General features: G+C 47.9%; 1 protein-coding gene across 2 annotated transcripts in view; it reads right to left on the bottom strand.

The window, feature by feature from the left end:
* Positions 1 to 23,199, bottom strand: part of SEPTIN9 (septin 9) — a 267,635-nt gene that overhangs the window by 204,399 nt on the left and 40,037 nt on the right. For both annotated transcript variants that reach the window (XM_030534403.1, XM_030534402.1), the window contains exon 2: positions 21,898 to 21,954. In XM_030534403.1, coding sequence (XP_030390263.1) covers positions 21,898 to 21,954 — 57 coding nt within the window. The remainder of the gene's footprint in view (positions 1 to 21,897; positions 21,955 to 23,199) is intronic.

Here is a 23,199-nt window from a genome sequence, read left to right as displayed (position 1 = left end):
TCATCCATGACCTTAAGATAAGCATGTGTGTAAACAGTTTGCTGAAGCAGAAGTGGGGGCTAATACAGTAGCTGCTGTTTGTTTCAATAATTTCTAAGGAAGAGGTTAGTAAAACATGATCTGGTGATGGGGCTTCTTACTGATGCTGTTATTTTAGGGATATACAGGCATTTTAAAATCAGTCGTCCTGATGGAAAGCGCTGGGGAAAGAGGGGCATTGAACAGGTCACATGGATCTGCCATCAAATGGAGCCACGCTGATTAGGGCTGTGCATAGTACTGACCATGAAATGTGGGTCTAAACGGCTTCTGCATCTCATTTTGAATCCATGAAAACTGGCCCTTATTTTTGAGAACAAAATTGACATTTGGGACTTTTCAATGTCAGGAGGACATGGACCATCCTTGGAATTGTTGCTCCTTGTGAGAAACTGTCTGTTCTGCAAATATTTAAAGAAAGACAAAGTGTGTGTGTGTGTGTGTGTGTGTGTGTGTGCGCGCGTGCGTGTGTGTGTGTGTGAGAGAGAGAGAGAGAGAGAGAGAGAGAAGTATCCCGGAACAAAATGGCGACTGTCGCATTGTGCTGGCCTTTTATGAAGGCCCTAATCCTGGTGCTGTGTCTGCCCCCTGAGAGACATTGACAAAGTGCAGGAGAGGCCTAGGACGTTATGACTTGGCCACTCTCCTAGAGGTTTATCTGATGGTTTTCTTGTGCCTGGACTTTTTCTAAACATTAAAAACCCTTGTTAAAAAATACAGGTGGAGTCACAAGGCCCAGTTGGTGGCATTACACAGGGCTAATAATAGAGCTATGTGAGACGAAACATTAGGACCAGCCTTTAGGTCAAGTTGACCATTTTGAAAATAGCCTCCAGTTCCATTTGGGGCTGGGAAGCTTAAACAAATAGGAACCTTGATCTTCCAGCCTCCTTTCAGCTTGCTGAGCCAGGCGGGGTTGTGGGACAGTGTGTGGCTTCCATGCCTTAGCCTCTCCCTCACCAGCATGTTTGCTAATTACGATGGACTGCAGACACAAAGCATCTCTCTCCGATGGGGCATTGGGGAGGAAACGGCAAGCAGGAAAACAAACAGAATCCAATTAGAGGCTAGAGTTTGGGGTTTATATATAGCGTGTCTTCCACACCCAAGTCAAGAGACCCTGGAGCTCACTGCAAGGCAACCAGCTGGGCGCTGGCAGTGCAGCGACTCTGTGGACAAATAAAGCAGCCATTATGTGGTCAGCGAAAGCTCACACACAGCTTTGGATGCTGAATCCCATTGCCCCGAGACAGGGGGCTGTTAGCCAGGACATTGAGATGATCCAGTACATATAGGTTTTTTAACTACCAACTTGGTGGCCACCACAGGGACCTTGGGATGAGACATGAAGAAATTCTATTAGCAGGTCCCCCTGTCTGGTTCTGTAGGTTTCCTAGCATGTGCATCACGACACCTGGGTGCCTGACACAGAGGGTCTGAGTTCCTCCTTTCTTTCAGTTAAGGAGAGAATTATTTTCTAGCACAACTGGTGCTCATATGGGATGAGTCCAAGGGCTACAGTCTGAGCTTTTCAAAGCTGTCTAGGTGGCTTGGATATCCATTAAAATTAATGGGATTTGGGCATCTACATCATTTTGGGGGGAGGGGAGTCTGTACACCCATATTATTATGGGCTGTACTGGAGTCGCATGGATTTTAGAGTCAGCGCAAGAAGCACCTGGTTGGCATTTTTTGCTTCAATCCCCTTCTCCCCCAGTGAAGCTCCCAAGAGTCCATCCCTCCTGACACTTCATTATTCCTGCTCTAGCCGCACCTACAGCCCCCAATCAGCCAGCAGGGCCCCACTGCACTAGGTGCCACACCAGCAAATGACATAAAGTCCCTGGCACATGGAGCTGCCGCTCCCCCTCCCTCCATCTTCTTCCTATAAAACACTAACTGGGTTATATTGCTCCTGCTCCTGCTCCTGCCCCAGCGCTCAGGCTGCTGGCGAGGGAAGTATTGCATGCAAATGCACAGACTGCAGGCCCTTAGGTTGGGCTGCCATGGATTCAGCTAGTTACTTTACTTCTCAGACATCCACAGTGCCTTGCAGTCTGGAGCACCAGAAACAGGAGGAAATTCAACAGTGTGAAGCACAAGGCCATGCACTTAGAGGCTAATAAGAATTCCTGCTATAAGCTGGGGGCTCATCGGTTGGAAGTGACAGAGGAGGAGAGACACCTGGGTGTGTTGGACGATCACAGGATGATGAGGAGGCTGATAAAAAAGGCAAATGCAATCCTAGGATGTGGTGGGCGAGGCATTTGCAGTAGAGAGAGAGAAGAATTAATGTCATTGTACAAGGCACGGGTAAAATCTTGTTTGGAATACTGTGTACAGTTCTGGTCATCCATGTTCAAGAAAGATGAATTCCAACTGGAATGGGTGCAGAGAAGAGCTACTAGGATGATCAGGGGAATAGAGGGTCCATTTTATGAGAGGAGACTGGAAGAGCTTGGCTTGGCTGAAAGGGGATGTGATTGCTCTCCATGAATACCTCAGGGGGTAATCACCAGGGAGAGTGAAGAGCTTATAAAGGACAATGTTGGCACAAGAACAAACGGGCATAAACTGACTATGGACAAATTCAGGCTAGAAATTAGAAGGTTTCTAACTATAACAGGAGTGAGGTTCTGGAACAACCTTTCAGTAGGAGTAGTGGGGCCAAACAATGTAATTAGTTTTAAGAGAGAAATGGACACATTTATGAGTGGGACTGTCTGATGGGGTTGCTTGTGATGGTAGAGGGCAAGACTTGGCAGCCCTGGGTGTCCCCCTTCCAGTTTATGTCTTATGTTCCTAATATCTCATGCTTCAGGGCTTCAACTGGTCACCTTGCAGGAGTCAGGAAGGGATTTCCCCCACCTTTTGTTTTGTTTGTCTGTTTTTTATCTCCTTCCTCTGAAGCATCAGAGATGGCCATGGGTGGAAATGGGATATGGGATGGGAGGGCCAGGGCTCTGAGGTGGCACTGAATATTTTCTCTCTCAAGTACTTGGCTGGCTGGTTCTTGCTCACATGCTCAGGGTCTAACTGATCACACCTATGTGGGAATGGGAAGGAATTTTCCCTCCGCTCAGACTAGCAGTGACCTTAGGGGTTTTTCACCCTCTTCTGCAGTACATGGGTGTGGGTCACTTGCTGGGAATTTCTGGGTATATTTCACTTAATCATTTCCCTGCCATTGTGGGGGCACAAATAGTCTAGGCTCTGGGGGACTCTGTTGCTTTGGTCTCATTTAGCATGCAGGTGCTGGGAGGTGTTGGTGGCCTGTGATGTTCAGGGGGTCAGACTAGATGAGCAAGTGGCTCCTTCTGGCCTTAAACTCTCTGATTAATGGCCTAGGAAGCAATGAAAGGAGGGTGAGGGCAGGAGGCAGAGTGGTTGTGGATGAATGTGTTTGACTCACACTATGTGCAATGGAACATGTCTGGCTGTAGCAATGCAGATTCGGGCGTGGCGTGATCAGGTGTAACTCCCTTACACCTGGGCTGAATTTGGCCCACAGAGTCATCATGTTAGATCAGCATCCATTGAGCATTTGTTCCAAGAACCCCCTTCTCGCATGAATAATTTGTCACGTCCTTGGTGACGTGCAGGTTGGGGAGGCACTTAAAGGAATTCTACCACTCCTTTGAAAGGTGGATTCTGGACAATCATCCCCTCGGAGGGAGGATGCGGAATCATCCCTGCCAGAGATGACTTATCCCTGGGGCTCCTAAAAATGCCTCTGAAGACCAGATTGCACCAGGTGCCATGTATTTAAAATATAAGTATACACTGAGGGAGGAGGAGAACCCCAGCTACCCCTGCTAGGTTTTGAGATTCACCCTGCCCCTCGCCCCTTTCAGTTATACAGGCTGAAGGCTGCGCTGCTCTGTCAATAGCCCTGGGAGGACAAACATCCCCAGCATGTGGCTCTTTATAAACCTTTGTTTGACAAGTGCTGCTACTTCCCTCCCTTGTTATTTTCAGGAGAAAGCATATTTGTTTGAAATAGGAAAACAAGTGTGTACATTTCCTCAGCTCTTACCTACCTAGCCCTAAGACAACAGGCACCCCTGATCACAGGCCTATCATCGGATCTGGGGGGGACATTTTAGTGGCAGTCTCTTGTTAAATATTAGCAGCATTTGCTTCATGTCTCCAGGCCCGTATGGAACATTTATTTAATGCTCACACCAACTGGACTCGATTTCACTTCCGGCTGCTAGCAGCGTGTGTGTCTCTTTAAGAGGAGCTGCTGGCTAGAACTCTGTTCCACCCTGGCTGATTCCCTTGGAAGGGCAGGAAATCCCCAGCATATCCTCTCCAGCCTTTCTGCTCACGCTTCAGAATTAATGCGCGGATGTATTAATAGCTGCCGGCATCGCAGAATGAAAGGGGAGGCGGAACAACTAGATTCAGGACCTCGTGGGAGCTGGTTTCAATTCCTGAGCGGTGTGAACTCTCCTAATTCATTTCTGCTCAGCTTCCCCTCCTCACACCCAGCCCTGTCTTCTCAGTACCACCCCATCTCCTCTACCCATCCAACCCAGCACCTTGCTCAAGTGTCTAAAGGGCTGGGACACTCCTCCCTCCCACACACACTGAGTGACTGATGGGACAAGGCATGGTCCTGCGTTTGATTGCACCTGGTCCTCTGCTGGATGAGGATCTAGCTACTGTGATCTGTGCTCTCATCATCTCCAGGTCAGGTCACTGCAACGGCTCTGACCTAGGATAGAGAACGAAGGCCACATGAGAGCTACTAACCTAACCTATGCAGTGGGCATCACCCTACCTCTTATGCAAGGAAAACAGCTGATTGCACCCAGGCCGTACACTGCATGGCTTCCAGTTCCCAGGAATACAATTCAAGGACCCGGCTCTATTATTAAAGCCCCTTCTTAATAAGCCAGGGCCTTGGCTTCCTTGGCGACTATCCTCCCTCTGTAACCCAGCAAGGCAGCCGTGCCCAGGTGGAACCTATGACTGTCCCAGGTGTAATTATCAGGGAGCAGGGCTTGCCGCATATCTTTCGCCCTACAATAACAGCGTGGATAGCCAGATACCTATGACAGGTGTTTTCTGAATGCAATGCAGTCAGATGCCACTGTGGGTCAGATCCTCAGCTTATGTAAATCCAAGCAGCTTCACTGAGATCAACAGAGCTACCCTGACTTACAGCAGCTGAGAATCTGGCCTGGTGGAGATCTTGGTTTCTCACTTCTTAGAAAAACAGCTTTCTGGGAGAGGGATTTCCCTTCCCACACATCACAGTGCATAGGGCACTGTCCTGAGAGGGGCGTTCCTGGGTGCCATCCCTCCCATCTTTTAGCCAGCACGGCCACTTCCAGCAGTTTACCCCTGCAGGATGGATTTCGCTGCTTCATGCCACTGCGTCATTACAAGGGCCATCATCGGGTTGCTGGGCAACACCACAAAGAAACTTTGCCATGGGGTAACATAGCAGGATGCCATTGCACTGGCCCAAGGGAGCCTCTGGGTCTCGTCAGTGGTCTTTCAGGTCCTGCTAGCAGAAGAGACCCACCTGTTAAAATAGGAACTATGCTGCAAAAGCCAGGCTGGGTTGGCAACATTACAGGGCTTGCTAAGAGTGGCAGAATCTTGAAGGCCCAGGCAATTCTCAGATCATCAGGCCTGCTTTTAGGCACAAGGAATTCAACTGGAAAAATTCAGGCCAGCAGGAGCTGATCCAAGTCCCATGAGTCAGAGATGTATTTTGCTACCTGATCTGCCCAGGCACCCACAGGAATGATTTTCATGGTTCCCAGAATTCCATCCACATCCTTTAGTGCCTCACAGCTCAGCATCAACTGTCCACGGTAGCTGATCCTCTGCTTCCATTGCAGAATAAACAGCAAAGTCATCCAACCGGAACGACAAGGACACAAAGAGAGTGGCTGCGTTCCCATCTCTTCTGCAGTCCTGCTTAGAGGACAAATTTAGAGGTGGGTAAAGGGATGCTCTGTGCCTAAGATACAATTAGGGGTTTTGATAAACACTAGACGGTAGCCAGATGTTCCTGCCTTGGAGGCTCACAGCATGCCTGTGGTGTGAAGCCAGCAAGATTTCTCCAAGCAAGCCAGAGTCCTGGAAACTGCCACTTATCCCCGGCTGACATCAAGACACAGGACTGCCGAGGAGGGAAGAGAGAGCGCAGAGAACCCATCAGCGGGTCTCACAACAACCAGCCCTTGAGAAAAGTTTGCAAACTGCCATTGTGGAGGTGAAAAGAAGTGGGAGAAAGCAATCACAAGAGAAAGACAAACGTGCAGCGAGGGGGATTCCTGACTAAACATAGCTACCTAGGAACTAGCACCGAGCTCACTTAAACAATGGCATGCTAGCCATGCTTCTCTCTGATTGAAGCCAGACAACTCCTTCCTTGCACCTGATCCCACTCTGCGCTGCTGAATGCATTCCTGTGCTACATAGAAGAGGTGGGATCATGTTGTATTCCCCGCCCTCACCCCCGCACGCACACACACAAACAAAACAGTGGAATAATCTCAACAGTACCTGTCAACACCCTGGCTGGAAATATTTCACCTCTTCTCCCCCAGACATCGGAGAAGCTGCCTGCAGCCTCATTCTCTGCTTAGCTCCTGTGCGTGTGAAGCAGTTTGCAGTGCTTTCAGGCAGGCTAAGTGCCTTCCACCACCGCTGACCCCCATCAAGGTTGTTGTGTTCCTCACTGGATACATGTTGGCGCTGGGAGGGTTGATAATGAATGGCGTCTCTCTCTCTGGGTGCACTGTGTTCAGTTAAAGGGGGATTGTTTTGTTTTGCTTTTGCAATGGAACGAGACTAGCAAAGTAAACCAGACAAAGCTAAATTCCATTCTGACTTCCTCCCTTCTCTGCTCCCAACCCCCCGTCTGTCCCTGCTGCAGCAGCTTGCCATATTCACTTGAAAGGCCTACAGCTTAAGGAGTTTACTTCAGAGGCTGGCTGGTACTGAGACTATAAAGAACCTGATTGACTGCCTGTCCAAAGGCAACAGTATTTCAGTAATGCCTCGAGGCTCCAATCCAGATCAGGGCCCTGTTGTGCTAAGCACTGTACCAACACACAGCAATAGAGATCCTGCCCCAAAGAAAGCACAATCTAAACAGCTAAGACAGCCAAAGAGTGCGTGAGAGGAAATACCACTATTCCCATTCCACAGATGGTGAACTGAATGCTTGTGATGGTAGGGGCAAGGGACAGCAACTCACTTCCAGTTTATATCACACGTTCCTGAAAGCTCATGCTTCAGGGTATCAGCTGGCCACAGCAGAGGTCAGGAAGGGATTCCCATCTCCCCTCCTCCAATGTGTTCTGTTGGTGTTTCTAAAATCTCCTTCCTCTGAAGGATGAGGGATGGCCACAGCTGGAGATGGGACACTGGATAGGGTGGGTCAAGGCTCTGAGGCGGTGCTGAGTATTCTGTCTCTCTCTCTGTCTCTCAAGTGCTGGGTGGTTGTTGTTCACATGCTCTGGGTGTAACTGATTGCCAGGGTTGGGGCCAGGAAGGAATTTCCCCCCAAATGGCAGTGACCTTAGGAGTTTTTTTTATCTTCCTCTGCAGCGTGAGGGTGCAGGTCACTTGCCAGGGTTATCTGAGTATATCTCACTTGATCATTGCTGGGGCCTTTGACAGTGGTGCAGCTCACTCCCCCTCCTATTCTCTGCCTGAGGAGAGTTAGTCTCCCATGGGCTGTAACATTTTGGTCTAATTTCAGTTGTTGGGCTGAGCGGGCAAGTGCTGGGGGATGTTGGTGGCTTGTGACATAGAGATCGTCAAACTAGATGGTCTGGTGGCCCCTCCTGGTCCTAAACTCTGTGACCCTATCATGCCAAACCCAGAATATCCCATAAATCAATAAGCCTCAAATATTCCTCAATATTTTATACCACCATCCCACCTGGACCACACCATATATCTAACAAACCAAAATGAGTCACGATATTGGGGTCCCAACCAGAGATACTGTAAAGAGAGTGCTGAGCACTTGCCTTCTACAAGAAGTCAGACCCCTTTAAGAGGTCTCAGGTTGGGCGCTCAAAACCTGAGGTGTGGTGTATTGAGGACTGTGTTGGAATTGCAAGTTATCACTTTAAGACGACGGGGCGGAGGTGGGGGAAGTTCCTAGTCCTACTTACAGGACTCTGTAGCAAAGCACATGAGCAGTGGCAGCAAAAGTTAATCTGGAAAGAGCCAGCTCAAAGCAACATGGTGTGAGTTGTGCCTTGCTGCCTTTGGGAGCAGCCTGTTTTCGTGTTCTTGTGTATTATCTGAATTCTAAAAAATAAAGTAGTGTTACACTGCAACCATCAAGCAGGAATCCTTTATGTCTTTACCTACCTTCTCTGTGTGAATGCTGTGAGTATAACACGAGGCACCCCAAATCACAGTCACTTCTGAAACTCTTAGCCATGAACACATAAATCTCATAGACTCATACACTCATAGACTCTAGGACTGGAAGGGACTTCGAGAGGTCATCGAGTCCAGTCCCCTGCCCTCATGGCAGGACCAAATACTGTCTAGACCATCCCTAACAGACATTTATCTAACCTACTCTTAAATATCTCCAGAGATGGAGATTCCACAACCTCCCTAGGCAATTTATTCCAGTGTTTAACTACCCTAACAGTTAGGAACTTTTTCCTAATGTCCAACCTAAATCTCCCTTGCTGCAGTTTAAGCCCATTGCTTCTTGTTCTATCATTGGAGGCTAAGGTGAACAAGTTTTCTCCCTCCTCCTGATGACACCCTTTTAGATACTTGAAAACTGCTATCAGGTCCCCTCTCAGTCTTCTCTTTTCCAAACAAAACAAACCCAATTCCCTCAGCCTTCCTTCATAGGTCATGTTCTCAAGACCTTTAATCATTCTTGTTGCTCTTCTCTGGACCCTCTCCAATTTCTCCACATCTTTCTTGAAATGCGGTGCCCAGAACTGGACACAATACTCCAGTTGAGGCCTAACCAGCGCAGAGTAAAGCGGAAGAATGACTTCTCGTGTCTTGTTTACAACACACCTGTTAATGCATCCCAGAATCATGTTTGCTTTTTTTTGCAACAGTATCACACTGTTGACTCATATTAAGCTTGTGGTCTACTATGACCCCTAGATCTCTTTCTGCCATACTCCTTCCTAGACAATCTCTTCCCATTCTGTATGTGTGAAACTGATTGTTCCTTCCTAGGTGCAGCACTTTGCATTTATCTTTATTGAACTTCATCCTGTTTACCTCAGACCATTTCTCCAATTGGTCCAGATCATTTTGAATTTTGACCCTGTCCTCCAAAGCAGTTGCAATCCCTCCCAGTTTGGTATCGTCCGCAAACTTAATAAGCGTACTTTCTATGCCAACATCTAAATCGTTGATGAAGATATTGAACAGAACCGGTCCCAAAACAGACCCCTGCGGAACCCCACTTGTTATACCTTTCCAGCAGGATTGAGAGCCATTAACAACTACTCTCTGAGTACGGTTATCCAGCCAGTTATGCACCCACCTTATAGTAGCCCCATCTAAATTGTACTTTCCTAGTTTATCTATAAGAATATCATGCGAGACCGTATCAAATGCCTTACTAAAGTCTAGGTATATCACATCCACCGTTATCCTATCAAAGAACGCTATCAGATTAGTTTGACACGATTTGTTCTTTACAAATCCATGCTGGCTATTCCCTATCACCTTACCACCTTCCAAGTGTTTGCAGATGATTTCTTTGATTACCTGCTCCATTATCTTCCCTGGCACAGAAGTTAAACTAACTGGTCTATAGTTTCCTGGGTTGTTTTTATTTCCCTTTTTATAGATGGGCACTATATTTGCCCCCTTCCAGTCTTCTGGAATCTCCCCCGTCTCCCATGATTTCCCCAAGATAAATCACTATAAACCTCACAATCCTGGACACCAGAACCTCCCTTACTGCCTGCAAACCATCACATATATTTGTGGTGCCTACAGCCGCATGTACATTATCCATGGTGCATATCATTGTTGGGGGCAAAGTCAGCAGCATTGGACTCTCCCATTGGCAGCGGAGAGGAGCAGCAGCACTGGCCTCCCCCGACCCACCCACGCAGGTTTGGCCCCGCAGCTCATCTGTCATAGTGGGGCCAAAAGTGAGTGAGTGGTGCCATGACTTGGTGCACAGCTGCCTCCAATCGATTCAGCTTCAGCCTTTGCTTTCTGTCCCCGCATCCTCCTCCTCCCAGTTAGGAACACAAAGAGGACACATTTCAAATGCCAGCCTGGCACTAGCGACTAAGAGGAGGGAGTGACGCATGCACATGTGGGCACTCTTTGGCACAGGGCTGCACACAGCTGGGGTAGCCTGCCTGGTGCATAAAACAAAAGGGAATAGAGACTGCCCCAGGAAATTCAAATGACCTAATATAGGAACATGTTCAAGGCAACCAGGCTTCAATAACCAGTTGTTAACTCCTTTGCTGCTGTGTCAAAGTGAAGGTCAGAGGCCAGGCGTCAAAGCATGAGCTTTCATCAGTATCACAGTCTCAGCCCCAAACACTGTAGTACCCCTAAATCTAAGCTACTGTGGTTTGAACCATTATAGCCGAATGCTTAGAAGGGCAGTTTTCAGCATGCCACTGCCACTCCAATGGAGAGTCATTCAACTCGATAAAGCACCCTCAGTTGCATCCTTCAGGTCTCTTGGGTCTGCTAAAAAGACTTGGAAATCTCATGGCAGCAAAGTCTCTCAGGAGACGTTCGGATCATCCCTGCTTCTGGTGAGACTGGAAATGCTACAGTTATAGCCTTGATCACCTGATGTTGGCAGTGGCCTGTGAAAATGACTAAATGAAAGTTAAAAGTTGGGGTCGTCTAAAACTCTGGATAAATGTTTAGGTCGGGTTTTGTTAACTGCATTGTCTCACCTGTCATCTAATTCCAACCTCTCTCTGAAGTTAACCCTTTCACTGCTTCTAGGCATAAAGAGAGTGACGATGGTCCTATGGGGGAGGCAGGACCCTGAGCATCAGGAGCCCTGGACACTAGTCCCTGCTCTGCCATGAACTCGCATGGCCTTGGGGAATTCACTTAAGCCTCATTTTTCAAAAGTGGGCACTCATTTTGGGTTACCTCCATTTTTGGTTGCCCGACTGGAATCAGCTAAGGTGTAAACACCCATAGCTCCATTCACTCAGCCCCTCTGACTAGCAGGCCAGACATGGTTCCATTTAACATCAAGGCATACCAGATTCACAGACCCTGTAAAATGTTTTGGCCTCAGCATCCCCCTCTGTACAATAGATCTTTTCCTGTGAGATCTCTCACAGTGACGCTGCCATGAGATTTCCATTTCTTTTTAGCAGACCCGAGACTTGAAAGATGCAAAAATGTAGGGTACTCTATCAAGCTGAATGACTCTCCACTGCAGTGGCAGTGGTATGCTGAAAACTACCCTTCTAAGCATTCAGCTATAATGGTTCAAACCACAGTATCACAGAATCTAGGATAGTGTATTCGTTGCCTAGTGTAATGCCATTGGCTTCAAAGGAGTTACACCAAGGATGAATTTGCTCCTATACCTGTAGTGCATTTTGAGACCCTGAGTGGAAGGTGTTACAGATATGTCAGACATTGTTATTCTTCCACCGTGTCTCGACCTCCAGTAGGAGCGGTCACACAGGATGGGTAAGGAATGGTGTCCTTAGCCTCTGTTTGTCACAGGGTGGAGATGGATGGCAGGAGAGAGATCACTTGATCATTATCTGTTAGGTTCATTTCCTCTGGGGCACCTGACATTGGCCACTGTCGGCAGACAGGATACTTGGCTGGATGGACCTTTGATCTGACCCAGTATGGCCATTCTTATGTTCTTGCACTTCCTGGAGCAACGGGAAGTGAGGCCTGCTCTGCTCTCAAAGAGTGTGCTGGCAAACTTTGCTAGGGTAGACAGTTTATACCAGCAAAATGTCCTTTTATCAGTATAACTTATACCAGTTCCCCTAAGCTAGACAACTATAACAGCAGAAGGATCTTGCCATATAACAGTAGCTACACTTGGGTGTTTGCTAGGACGGCCAGGTCAGCAAAACACTAAAATAAAGAAATAAAAATCCCTTCCCCAACTGCCCTAGCTATGGCAGCAAAGCTCCCAACGCAACCCAGGCCTGAGGATGGCGAGGCTGCACAGCAAGTCCACTGGAAAGAACGTCACCCAGTGAGACACCTTGATGAAGCTGGTGAACCACATTCTAGAGACAAGGTTCTGGACATTTGTTGTGTTGACCTGGCCATTCTAGCAAAAGCCCAAGTGTACAGTGACAATGTCCTTCTGCTGGTATTGTTGTCTTGCTTAGGAGAACTGGTATAAGCTATACCAATAAATCGACATTTTGCTGGTAGGGAATCATGGTTAAAGTTTTACATTTGCAGGTAAAACATTTTCTCCCTGCTCCATCTATAACTCCAGTCCTCTTGCTCTTTAAAGCCGTGAGATAAGAGCAGTAGCTCTGATAGTAGCTCTGATAAGGAGTCACCATACCTGGGAAATACTGTCAATTGGCACCTAGTTCAGTGAAGGCCGATGAAAAATCTCTCCTCCTCTGACCTACAGAAACATGAAAAATCTTAATGGCGGAGAAAGGATTCAGTTGTTCTACGATTTCATTCACTAAGGATTCCCCTGGAACTTGAATATTTTAAAAAATGTTTTTGAGCTTAGGGATGGATTTTGCTGCCTAGGGCAGTGACTTTATGGCACTAGCTGTGGACAGGAGCTGTGAACCCCCACGACAGCACTCAGGCCTGACCTGCCTTAACCTCTCTAGTGCCTCCACTCCTGGGTCCTTCCCACAGCTATGTCAATGCCACACTTCGTGGTGAAGGGGATTTTATAGCGTCTGCTCAAACTTCGGTAGAGAACATCAGCCTTTCATTTCGTCACCAGCATCAGTCTCATGAGGTCTTGAATTAAGATGCCATCCCACACTTCCTCACCTCCGATCGCTCTTTTGGTCCCTTTGTCCCTTAACCCACAGAGGCTAAGAGGGGAACGAAGGGTAACAGGACTGGGGCATGGTACTTCTTGCCTTGTGTCCAGTAGGATTATTTGGAGAGTAAAAGATAAACCTCTCGGATGAAGGTTTTCATGCTGTTGGCGAGTGTCCTTTATAATGCAACCCAGATAGCTGGGCCTGAGCTTTGTGCTTCTCTAAATTATGCACTGTACTTCCAAGCAGCCTCAAGCTAAACTGCGGTCAGTCTTCAGCCAAGTGCTGATGGTGCAAAACTAGGGACGTTGCTAGCACTCTGCTTCTCGTGGATAGACTCACTGTGCCTCCCCTGGATTGCACATGGCTCTGGTGTAATGCCTCTCTATTGGTCCGGCTGGCTGCAAATTAACTAGCCATGCAGCAAGACAGAGAACAAATGCAGGGAAACATGAGGCACTTCTTCCTCTCTTACCCCTGTGGGAGTTCTCACAAACAAATCACCTGATCCAGAAACAGATCTAGTAAAGAAATAGTTTCCCTGCATCAGACTTAAAGGCCTTCTCCTCATTAGGGCTTGCCTGCACCCCAAAAGTATACCACTTTATCTGCATCCCAATCCGCGTGCTGCACCAGCACCCCACCAGAGATGTTCTTTCCTCTGGACAAAAGCCAGAGAGCAGCCTGGAAGGAAACCAAAGTACAGAGCAACTGGCATCCCAAGATGCAGATTCTCTCCACTCAGGTGCTTTGAGGCTACTCACAGACCTGCCAGGTAATATACACTCCTGCTTGGCTGGCAAGTGTCAGCAAATATTTTCACTCACTAGTATTCATCAGGGCTGAATCTGAAGAAGGTTCAGTGGGGGAAGCCCTGCCCCTGCAGGAAACACATTTCAATGGCACATTAGGTTGGGAGCTAGAGTTTGCCATGGAATTTCTGATTTAGGGCTTCTGCTCTTCTCTCTCCTCCCGCCCAGCCGCCACTCATCCTAGAAAGGAGCCGCCTGTTTCCAATTGCATGTTTAATACAGACCCCAAACCTCCCACATTACTCACCCTGATGGACTGTATTCCCTTGTTTAATTGTCGGGTGACATTGCCAAACCCAGACATTTGTGCGTCCAAGGGACTCTCAGCTGGGCCCCTCCCTCTCTTGTGGAGCAGCCATTTCTTGGTGTGCAGTGCTGCTGACCGTGGTTACTGAGCACTGAAACTCAGCAGTCAGTCTTGTTAATCATCTTTCCTGGGCTGCGCAAATTCCCAAAATGATGCTGAATCTGGAGTTTGAGGGGTGGGGAATCGGAGCAAGTGACCATGCATGCAGAGTGCAGGAGGGCCATCTAGGTGGGTGTGGCGAAGAGGGCTAATAACAATTCCTTATTTGTCTTTGTTCCACCTCTGAATAAGCTTTGCTGGGTCCAGCTCTGTAGCTTCAGTGATCAGACCTTAGTCAATCCCCATACAACAGCTGCAATGGCACCTCTATCCAGGGTCTGCATATGGCCCCCATTACCAAGGTCTCTGAGTGTCTCAAACAAACATGTCTATGTATTTATCCTCACAACGCCCCTGTGAGGCAGGGCAGTGCTTTTATCCACAGAGTACAGATGGGGAACTGAGACAAGTCACTTGCTCAAAGTCACACAGGAAGTGTGGAAATTGAACCCCGGTCTCTGCTAAGTCCCCTGGTAGCACCCTAATCATTGGACCTCCCTTGTGTCTAGGGAGTGTCCAGGAACTGGAGGTGCTGGCCTGCTTTTAGATGACTGGCAATGGCAAAATGGCAGTGGTACAGGAAGGAGAGAAGCTGGGGATGGGGTCACAGATTTTCAAGTTGGCTCAGGGCCAGATCTACAAGGGCTCAGCCCCCAGCAGCCCCCATTGCTTATGGCTGCTGGGCGCTGAGCCCTTGAAAATCTGGCCTGCAGGGTGCAATGGCTGTGTAAAGGCACCTTGGGGTGGTGAAGAGCCCCACACCATCCCTGACTGAGCAGCAATTATAGGGGAAACACCACAATTGTCCAAGTTATAAGTGTTCTAAGGTGCAGGGCAACAGAGGAGAGAGAGGAAATTTGGTCCTGAAATGAGGGGAAATGGAGCTGCAGTTATATGGAGCTGTAAATATTTACTGCAGCGTAAACCAAAGCACTGAACTGTTCATTAAGATTCTCAACATGAAAAAGTTTATTAAAATTAAAAAGGGCTCACACCAGAAAAAGGGGAAAATATATAATTAGAGTCTGAAGAAACCAGACTAATTCTGTGTCTTTCAGTTTAGCGTCTCTGTACTCCGGTTACCCTTGGACTTCTACTGAGTCCCGCTTCTGTCTTTGGATATAGCTGGATGAGGACATACCACACCAGAAATCAAGACAGCATCACTGTGTTTGCATATGAAATGAATTGAAGTGCACTAGAAACTAAGACCTGACTACAGACCATTTCACTGGTGGCCAAGAATTTGAAGCCAGTTTTCCCAAGGAGAAGGCTTACTGTATGAAGCCCTATCTTGCAGGAGAATCAGAGTTTTTAAGAGGGATCTTCAGGGCTTTGCAGCCTTGTGACATTGGATTATGACAATGTCTTATTATCAAGATACCAAAACATTATGAGAATGCAACATCATCACCCATAGACTCATCCTCAGGGCAGGAAGAGGCAAACATTGTGACATCATGGTACAATACCACAGTATCAGCAGGTGCACATTCATTCTGAAGCATCCTTCAGTGTATCCTTTGGGGAGAACCATAACCTGAACACTCAGCTGTAGCCTTTGAATGATCACTTGACCAGTATCTGCCAAGGACCAAATTTGAACCAAGGTCATGATCCAGCAAAGCACTTATGCATCTAATTAAACGTCCAGCATATTTTCTGTAGTTAAGTCATTGCTCCAGGAAATCATTGTTAGGATAACTTTCGCCTCCCGTATGCACCAGGAAGAGCAGCAAGAACCTGCCATAAGAAGATCTGAGATCTCAGACACCACATGCAGGGAATGAGGACTGGGAAGAGGTACAAGTGGCCAAGAACGCAAACAATAGGGGAGAGAGAGACTGTGAACATAAGACTGCCCAAGAAGAGATGTAGCAAGGTGTCAAAGGAGAGAGTAGGAGTTCTCCAGGGGATCTGTTGATTGAAAAGTGATGAGCATTCCTAAAATAATAATTAAAAATTAGATAAATTCTTCAGCATTCCAGAGAGAAGGAGGGGTATGGGGGGGTAAGAGATGCTAGCAGCTGTCCATACATCTCCTGATGAGGCAGAATAAATATGAAAGAAAGTTACCATCACATCAAAAGCGGTAACAAAAGGAGAAGAATGTTTGCAATGGGAAAAGCCCAGAGGCAGCTGGAGCCTCCCAGAATTCCGAGCAGTGGTAAGGGGCACCTCTCTCAGCTCCTTGGGATACAGGGCAGCATGGACAGAACACAGGGATGATAACACAGGGGCCAGCAGGCTCCAGAGATGATAAGATCACACCAAATAAAATAACAGAAGCTAGTTCTGTTAGAAGTTTCTTGTTGAAGACCAGAGCCCTCTCTTCCTTCAGCAAAGAAGTGTTGGGTGGGTCATTGCAAGGCAGGCATTACCTTTAGTGTGGCAACTCTGCCTTGCAGGAATCTGCTTCCGGGGGCCTAGTTCTGCAAGGTGTTCAGTGCTCCACTCATAGCAGCCCAGATCTTGCCCTTCTGAAGACAATAACAAAATGTGCTTGACATCAGTAGGTGCAAGATTGGGCTTTGCAAGACTGGTGCCTGGCTAAAAGGTTAGTTCCATCTCCATGACCCAGTCAATCCTGGGCCCCACCCATACTGAGGCCACCAAAAACAGGGGTGCCAATATTTATTCTATCATGGTAGTAGCCAGAGGCCCCAGTCAGGCTCAGAGCCCCACTGTGCTTGGTGCTCTGCAGGAAGTGGATCCCTGCCCAGAATACCTTACAGACTAAGAAGACAAGTATCAGGCAGAGAAAGAGGAGAGAAGAAGTCTATCAGCTAGACAGAATTGTTCCATACACCTGCTATTTTCCCTGTGGTTTGCATTACATAAAGGTATATCCGCTTCCTCCCAGCGGCCTCCCCCCACCACATCATCATAGGCTGGGTTATTTCTCATAGGCCTGGCAGCAGAAGCAAGTAGCTTGTAATGTTCTGCTGAAAACCTCTCCTCTGGGAACTAGATACCTGTCTCACCCAGAGAGCTGAACTGAGGCCAGCAAGGACAAAAGAAACTAGAATCCTTTAATGGAGATTCCAGCAGTGGGGCCTGCCAAGCAGGATAGACTGAGATCTAATGGAAAGACTCACATTGACTTCAGGGGGCTTTGGAACAGACCCCAAAGGGACAGCATGTCTAGTGAGGGGGAGGGAATGTTTTCAGAAGTACCATGTCAGCCTATGAAAAATTCCCCAGGGGGCAAGGAGGATGGGAACATTGAAGTTGCATTGGAAGTCAGTGGGAAACTCCTCACATCCCTGTGCTCCCATATGTCCCCACACGGACCCATCCCATTTCAGTCACTTTCTCATTGAGTTCAGCATGTGCTGTGCTCTTTAAAAGGAGTCGGGGCTTATTTTAAAACCATCACTTTGCATAGGCCATCTGGGATTAACATCCAGGTGAGGAGACAGACTATAAAAATACAGTCTACACAGATGGACATCGAATATCCCAGTCCTGCTTTTATAGCATATAGTCCACGGCCATTAGCCAAAGAGTGTTACAAATGGAGTGAGAAAATAAAATTCTGACAAGCTTGTTACACTAATAACTCCGATGCACCCAAATGATGTTCCTTCACCAAGATCTGGCAGCACCAGAGGTTTGAAAATATATTTTCCCTGGGCTTACACTCCTATCAGGTCCATTTTCTTCCATTGTATTTTTAACTTTCAGTGCATGGAAAAATAGGGTTTTTTTTAGCAGATCTGTCCCTTAAAAATGGTATTTCCATATGTTATTTCTACTGCCCTATGGTCTTCCCCAGAGCAAACAGAACAAAGATTTGTATTGTGGCTTCTTGCAGTATGTGATTTCTCTATATACACATCCTGATTGTGCCCATCCCTGCAGTGGTGCATGCAAGGGGATGAAGAAAGTGCAGGGAACCTCCTCACACTTTTGTGCCCAATCCCTGTGCAAGGGCATAGTAGCAGCGATTGTGCTGTCCTAAGTGCTACCATCTCATTGCTGGTTCCTAGGACGGGGCAGGTCATAGCTGCCCCCATCCCAGCAGAGAGGAAAGAGAACAGCTGTGGCAATCAAAAGGGAGTTGAAGGGCTATAAAAGGAGCCTTGGGAGCATGATTTCATCTCAGCCTCTGGTGGAGGACCAGTCCTGGTGCGGGAAAACCCATGTTCAGATGCCGAGAGACTAATAAAGGAGTTGCCAAACCAAACAAACATTCCAGGCTGACCCCACTGGCTTCATATTTCACAAGGCCAAAAATCATCTGTTTTTCAAGCAGCCTGGGTGACAAAGTATAAGCAATGGTCTGTTAGGGCTGGAAATGGGTGTCCACAGACTGGCTGTTGAGTCCGACTGCCAGGCAGAGAGAAGGTTCCCAAGGAGAGTCACAGCACTATGAGCTCTGGCTGCATGCGCCTGGTACTGCTTAAAAAACCAACTAAGCCAGAGTCTCTTTGAAAATGAGCATTCAATCTCGAAGAGCAGCCCTGTGACTATAAATGTCGCCAGCAAATACTTGTGGAAATGGATTTATGGAGGCTAGCAGCTGCCAGCTCTCTCTCTCTGTTCCTCAGTATCTCCTCCAGAAAAAGCTTCCAAACTGGGAACGCAGCTGCTAGGGAAAGGTCTAGAAGCAAGTTCCATGTCAGATCGATTGGCAAAACACTCCCTGGATTATTACACAGCCCAGTCAAGAGCACCATATCCCAGCACTCATGTCCCCAGCAATGCTTTCACAGGCCCGCCATCTGGAAGACCACACGGGTGTTTTAAAAGGAGGAATTTCACTTTAGCCATTAGGGAAAGGTGACCATCCAACTCCACCCACCTTGGCCAGCTGGCTTCAGCTCATGTCTCTGCAGCTCTTTTAAACTGAGTAATGACAGTGCAAGAGGAAGCCACCCTGCTGCAGGAGATCAGAGCTCACACTCATATGGGCATGTGGGTGTGAAGGATTCTGCTCACATTAAGGGAATGAAACCCACAAAGGTTCTCCCTTCCCCCCAAGTGACTGATCCAAGATGGCTACTGCTCGCTGTGACTCTGTGCAGAGGAGCCAGGTACAAAACCGGATTCTTCATCGGTGGAGACAGCACAGCTTCCTGCAAGTGCACTGCACCATGACCCTGATGTAAAGCAACATTACATTCAAGAAACAGACTGGATTTGGGTTCCCACCGCCATCTTCCCCTAGCCATCTGGGTAGCTCCATCCATCGCTCTGCTTCCATTAGCAGTAAGCAGTGCAGCAGGCAGGCGAAACGGTAGAACTACGATACCTGTTATGGATGCTGAGTGGATAGTGTGAAGTGCTGTGACACTAGCGTTTTATGCGCAAGCAGCTTGGGCCTGGCTGGGTTCCTGAGCCCCCTGGTGCCACACTGAGCTAAAACTAAACCCTGACCCTTGTTCTGCAGCCCCACTCCTCATACTCCCACGGCAACGCGGGGGGGGAGGGGTTGTTCAGGAGAAGCTGTGCCCACGGTCCCCAGCACAGCAGCAGTTAGAATGAGAAGCCATTTCCCAGCTTGCAAACATGCGGGCTAGCACATGGGGCAGCGGACTGGCACTGAGCTGATCTCGATTCCAAATCTGCCTCTGCCACTGCCCTGCTGGGTGAACTTGGGCAAGGCACTGCCCCTCTCTGAGCCTGTTTCCCATCCCTCCCATCATCTGTCTTGTCTACTCCCATGGAACAGACAAAGTCTGTTACCCTGGATTTGTACAGTGCCTAAAACCATGAAACCCTGAACTTGGCTGGGACACCTGGGCATTAAATAGTCATAACTGAGGAGCTGCCAGCAGGGATCTTGCTGGAAAAGGGACAGTGTTTGACAAACAGTGGCACAGTTTCTAATCTGCTTTCCTTCTAGCTGTAATAACACTACTGCAATAGATAGAAAAGAAAGCTTTAGGGACAAGTTTCCAGCCAGTCTTTAATAAGGCACCAACAGCATTTGCAGTAGCATATCTCTGCAAGCATAAAATCCTGGATGGGAACAGGGAATAGAGTGTTACCCATAATCCTGTGAGTCCCCCGTGCATGGAACTCCTATAGACACTAATGGGAGTTCTCATGAGACAAGCTTCAGCCATGTCACTGCAGGAGGAAGTGACATCTTTTGGAGCCAGGGCTTCTAGGTATGGAAGCAACTGCACAAAGGTTCCATGATAGCGTGACCAGATAGCAAATGTGAAAAATCAGAACAGGAGCTGGGGGGTAATAGGCGCCTATGTAAGAAGAAGCTCCTAGTATTGGGATTGTCCCTGTAAAATCGGGACAGCTGGTCACCCTATTCCACAAGCCACAACCCTGCCAGCCATTAGAAAGGGAGCCATCGGAAGAGGAGGAGCTGAGGGTACTTGTCAAAGGTCAGTGTATTGGGAGGACCTGTAGCCAGGGTGCATTTAGATTTCAACCATCACTTTAGTCACTAGGATCCCTTAAGCAAGATTGGCCCTAGTGTATTATTGGCCTAAACACAGCACCTCTGCCCTTCCAACCCTGCTTCAGCCAGAACCCTTCCTTTGTACCTCTGACCTTCACTCCCATTCTGGTTTTCTTTTTGGTCCCCTGTAATCAGTTTTCTGGGCTCTGGGACCCAACTGGGCCTTTCGTTCTAGTGGGCTTCTGCCCCCCGTTCTGCCAGGATCAAATAGGCTCAGCCTTGCCCCAGAATCCTTTGCACTGGATGCAGTGAGCAACTTCCTACTGGGGACTTCTGCAACATCCCCCATACTAGGCGATTCCCTTCTGCTCTTCCAGCCAGATTCCACTGACCTCCTGCTGAGACTGGATGACAGGGACGTTTGGGACTCCTGGGCTAACACGGTGCTATTTCAGATGTGGCCTTCTTGCTAAGCTCAGCCCTCCAGGAACCGCTGCAAACTAGGCAGCCCTCAGGCTGGGTGTAAGCTACACCAGGGTTCAAGCTGGCTCTGGGCAGTCCCAGGTCAGACTAGAGCCAATGGTTCTTTTTGGCCTCAGAAATCTATGACTCTATAACTGCTCATATCTCCTATGCGTAAAGTCGGTACTGCCATCAAGCATTTTCCCTGTTGCCCCATAATTCTTTCACCAGTTTGGGCTGAGTTCACACAGTTCATATCAGCAGAACTCTAAAGCTCAGCACATACGATACAGATGGGGCTGCAGAGCAAGTGTGGCTCAAATGCTGAAAGCCTCCAAAGGGGGACAAGAGAGCTGTGCAGTAATGAGTCTGAGAGACACCGGTTTAAAGAGAGAAACCCTCCCACCGGCTTCCTCCTGAATGGTAGAAACCGCGTAAATCACGTTAAGCCGCAATTAAGAATGTCATTTTAAGCACAAGCACACATAATCCGTAAATCTCCACGTGCAATAAAAAAAAATAGCTTAGGAGAGTGAGAGAGAGCCATTAATTCAACCTCAGGGCACTCTCACTTTCTGCTCACTGGTGTCGGACCCTTGACTTGATGTGCGAATCCATCATTCAACAGGTAATTCATCTCTAATTCTATAGTGTAGAATACATAGGGTACGGAAGCATTTCTCTGCGTTTGTTAGCAGCCAGCTTTCCCTTCTAGCAGTGCTTGTTGTTTGACGGAAGGCGGGAGAGATTCTCTCTGATAGCCCCAGGAGGCAAGCATGGGAGAGGCGACCTTTCTATTAGAGGAGAACGACTCAGGGAAACAGGTGCGTTAATGCCACTTACTTGGACTTGTCGGGTCACCGAGTCGCCGAAGTCTCCCACTGGAGGTCCTGGAGATTCCTAGAGCAAGAAAAATCAGTGATAAGGCGCGTGGCTAACTAATGTGAGCCTGGTTCGGTGTCCACACTGTGATTCCTGATCTGCCAAGATACTCTTCTTCTGCTGGTGTCTGCTTTGTACAGAAACATTCCTTTTGAAAACTCAAGAATGGGTATTTTGAATGGAGAAATAGCTCACTAGTAACCTCCAGTTGCCCCTGAAGTACACAATGGCTAATAGTGGTTGTTACTATTATCCTGCAGTATCAGAAACTGCAAGCATGTTTAGTGGTCATGAAATTGGAGAAGAAAGTCCTGAAGTAATTGAGTAGGGGACACACACCCACACACCCCTTTCACCCTATAACTTTTTTACTATAGATATTCATGCGTGGCAATGTTTTCTCCACCAGGAAAACATAGACATACCCACTCCTGGATCTTGCAGCGAGGTGAGTGTTGCTAAGACATGCAAACACAACAATATTAGATCCAAATAAATGTCTGCGCTGGTGCATGCACCCAGTGTGTGCATGCATGCTACAGGGACTAAGAAGGGATGAAATGTGCCTCCCATATCCTGGAACTGCCCAGAGCCAGCTCAACCTCTGGTGTAGGTTAGATCAGCACAGGGGGCTGCAATGGTCTGTGTGCAGCACTGCAGACCACACTCCCTGACTGCAGCATGCTCCTGACACGTCTGTGGAGACATTCTGGGCTTGGACCCTAGTGAGTAGTACTCACTGCTAGTTCCGTGCCTGCCAGAGAGGATCCTTCCACCAGCAAAGTCAATGCAGAAGGACCAGATAGATCTAAATTATCACATAGCATCTGTATTAGTGTAGCTAAACTGGCTGAAATATAAGACACATCCCTGTGTTCTGGACTGATGGTCAACCAGAAGAGACACACCTGAATTTGGCTTGGTTTGAGAGACCTTTTTTAATGAGTTAGTCTTTCCACAGCAGTGTGTGTAAACCACCCAGCTGCTATCCAAACAGTGGCAGGGAGATAGTTGCAGAGGAAGTTTACCCCATCCTGGAACATATTTTTCTTTAGAAGGTGACAAAATCTCTCCTTTATTCCATTCCACATACCCAGCTCCAGAAGGAGAGTACTCCTCCTCCATATAGCTGAGTTATGCTGCACTGTCAGCAAGGCAGTGCTGTCTACTGGTTAGAGCAAAGGACTGCTAGCAGGGATTCCTGGGTTCTGTCTCCAGTTCTGCCACCTACTCCTTGGCAAGTCACTTACCTCCCTTGTGCCA

The sequence above is a fragment of the Gopherus evgoodei genome, chromosome 15 (genome assembly GCF_007399415.2).
Source record: "Gopherus evgoodei ecotype Sinaloan lineage chromosome 15, rGopEvg1_v1.p, whole genome shotgun sequence".
Classification (NCBI taxonomy): Eukaryota; Metazoa; Chordata; order Testudines; family Testudinidae; genus Gopherus; species Gopherus evgoodei.
Note: the sequence above shows the minus strand (reverse complement) of the source record. Positions and strands in the feature narration are given on the sequence as shown.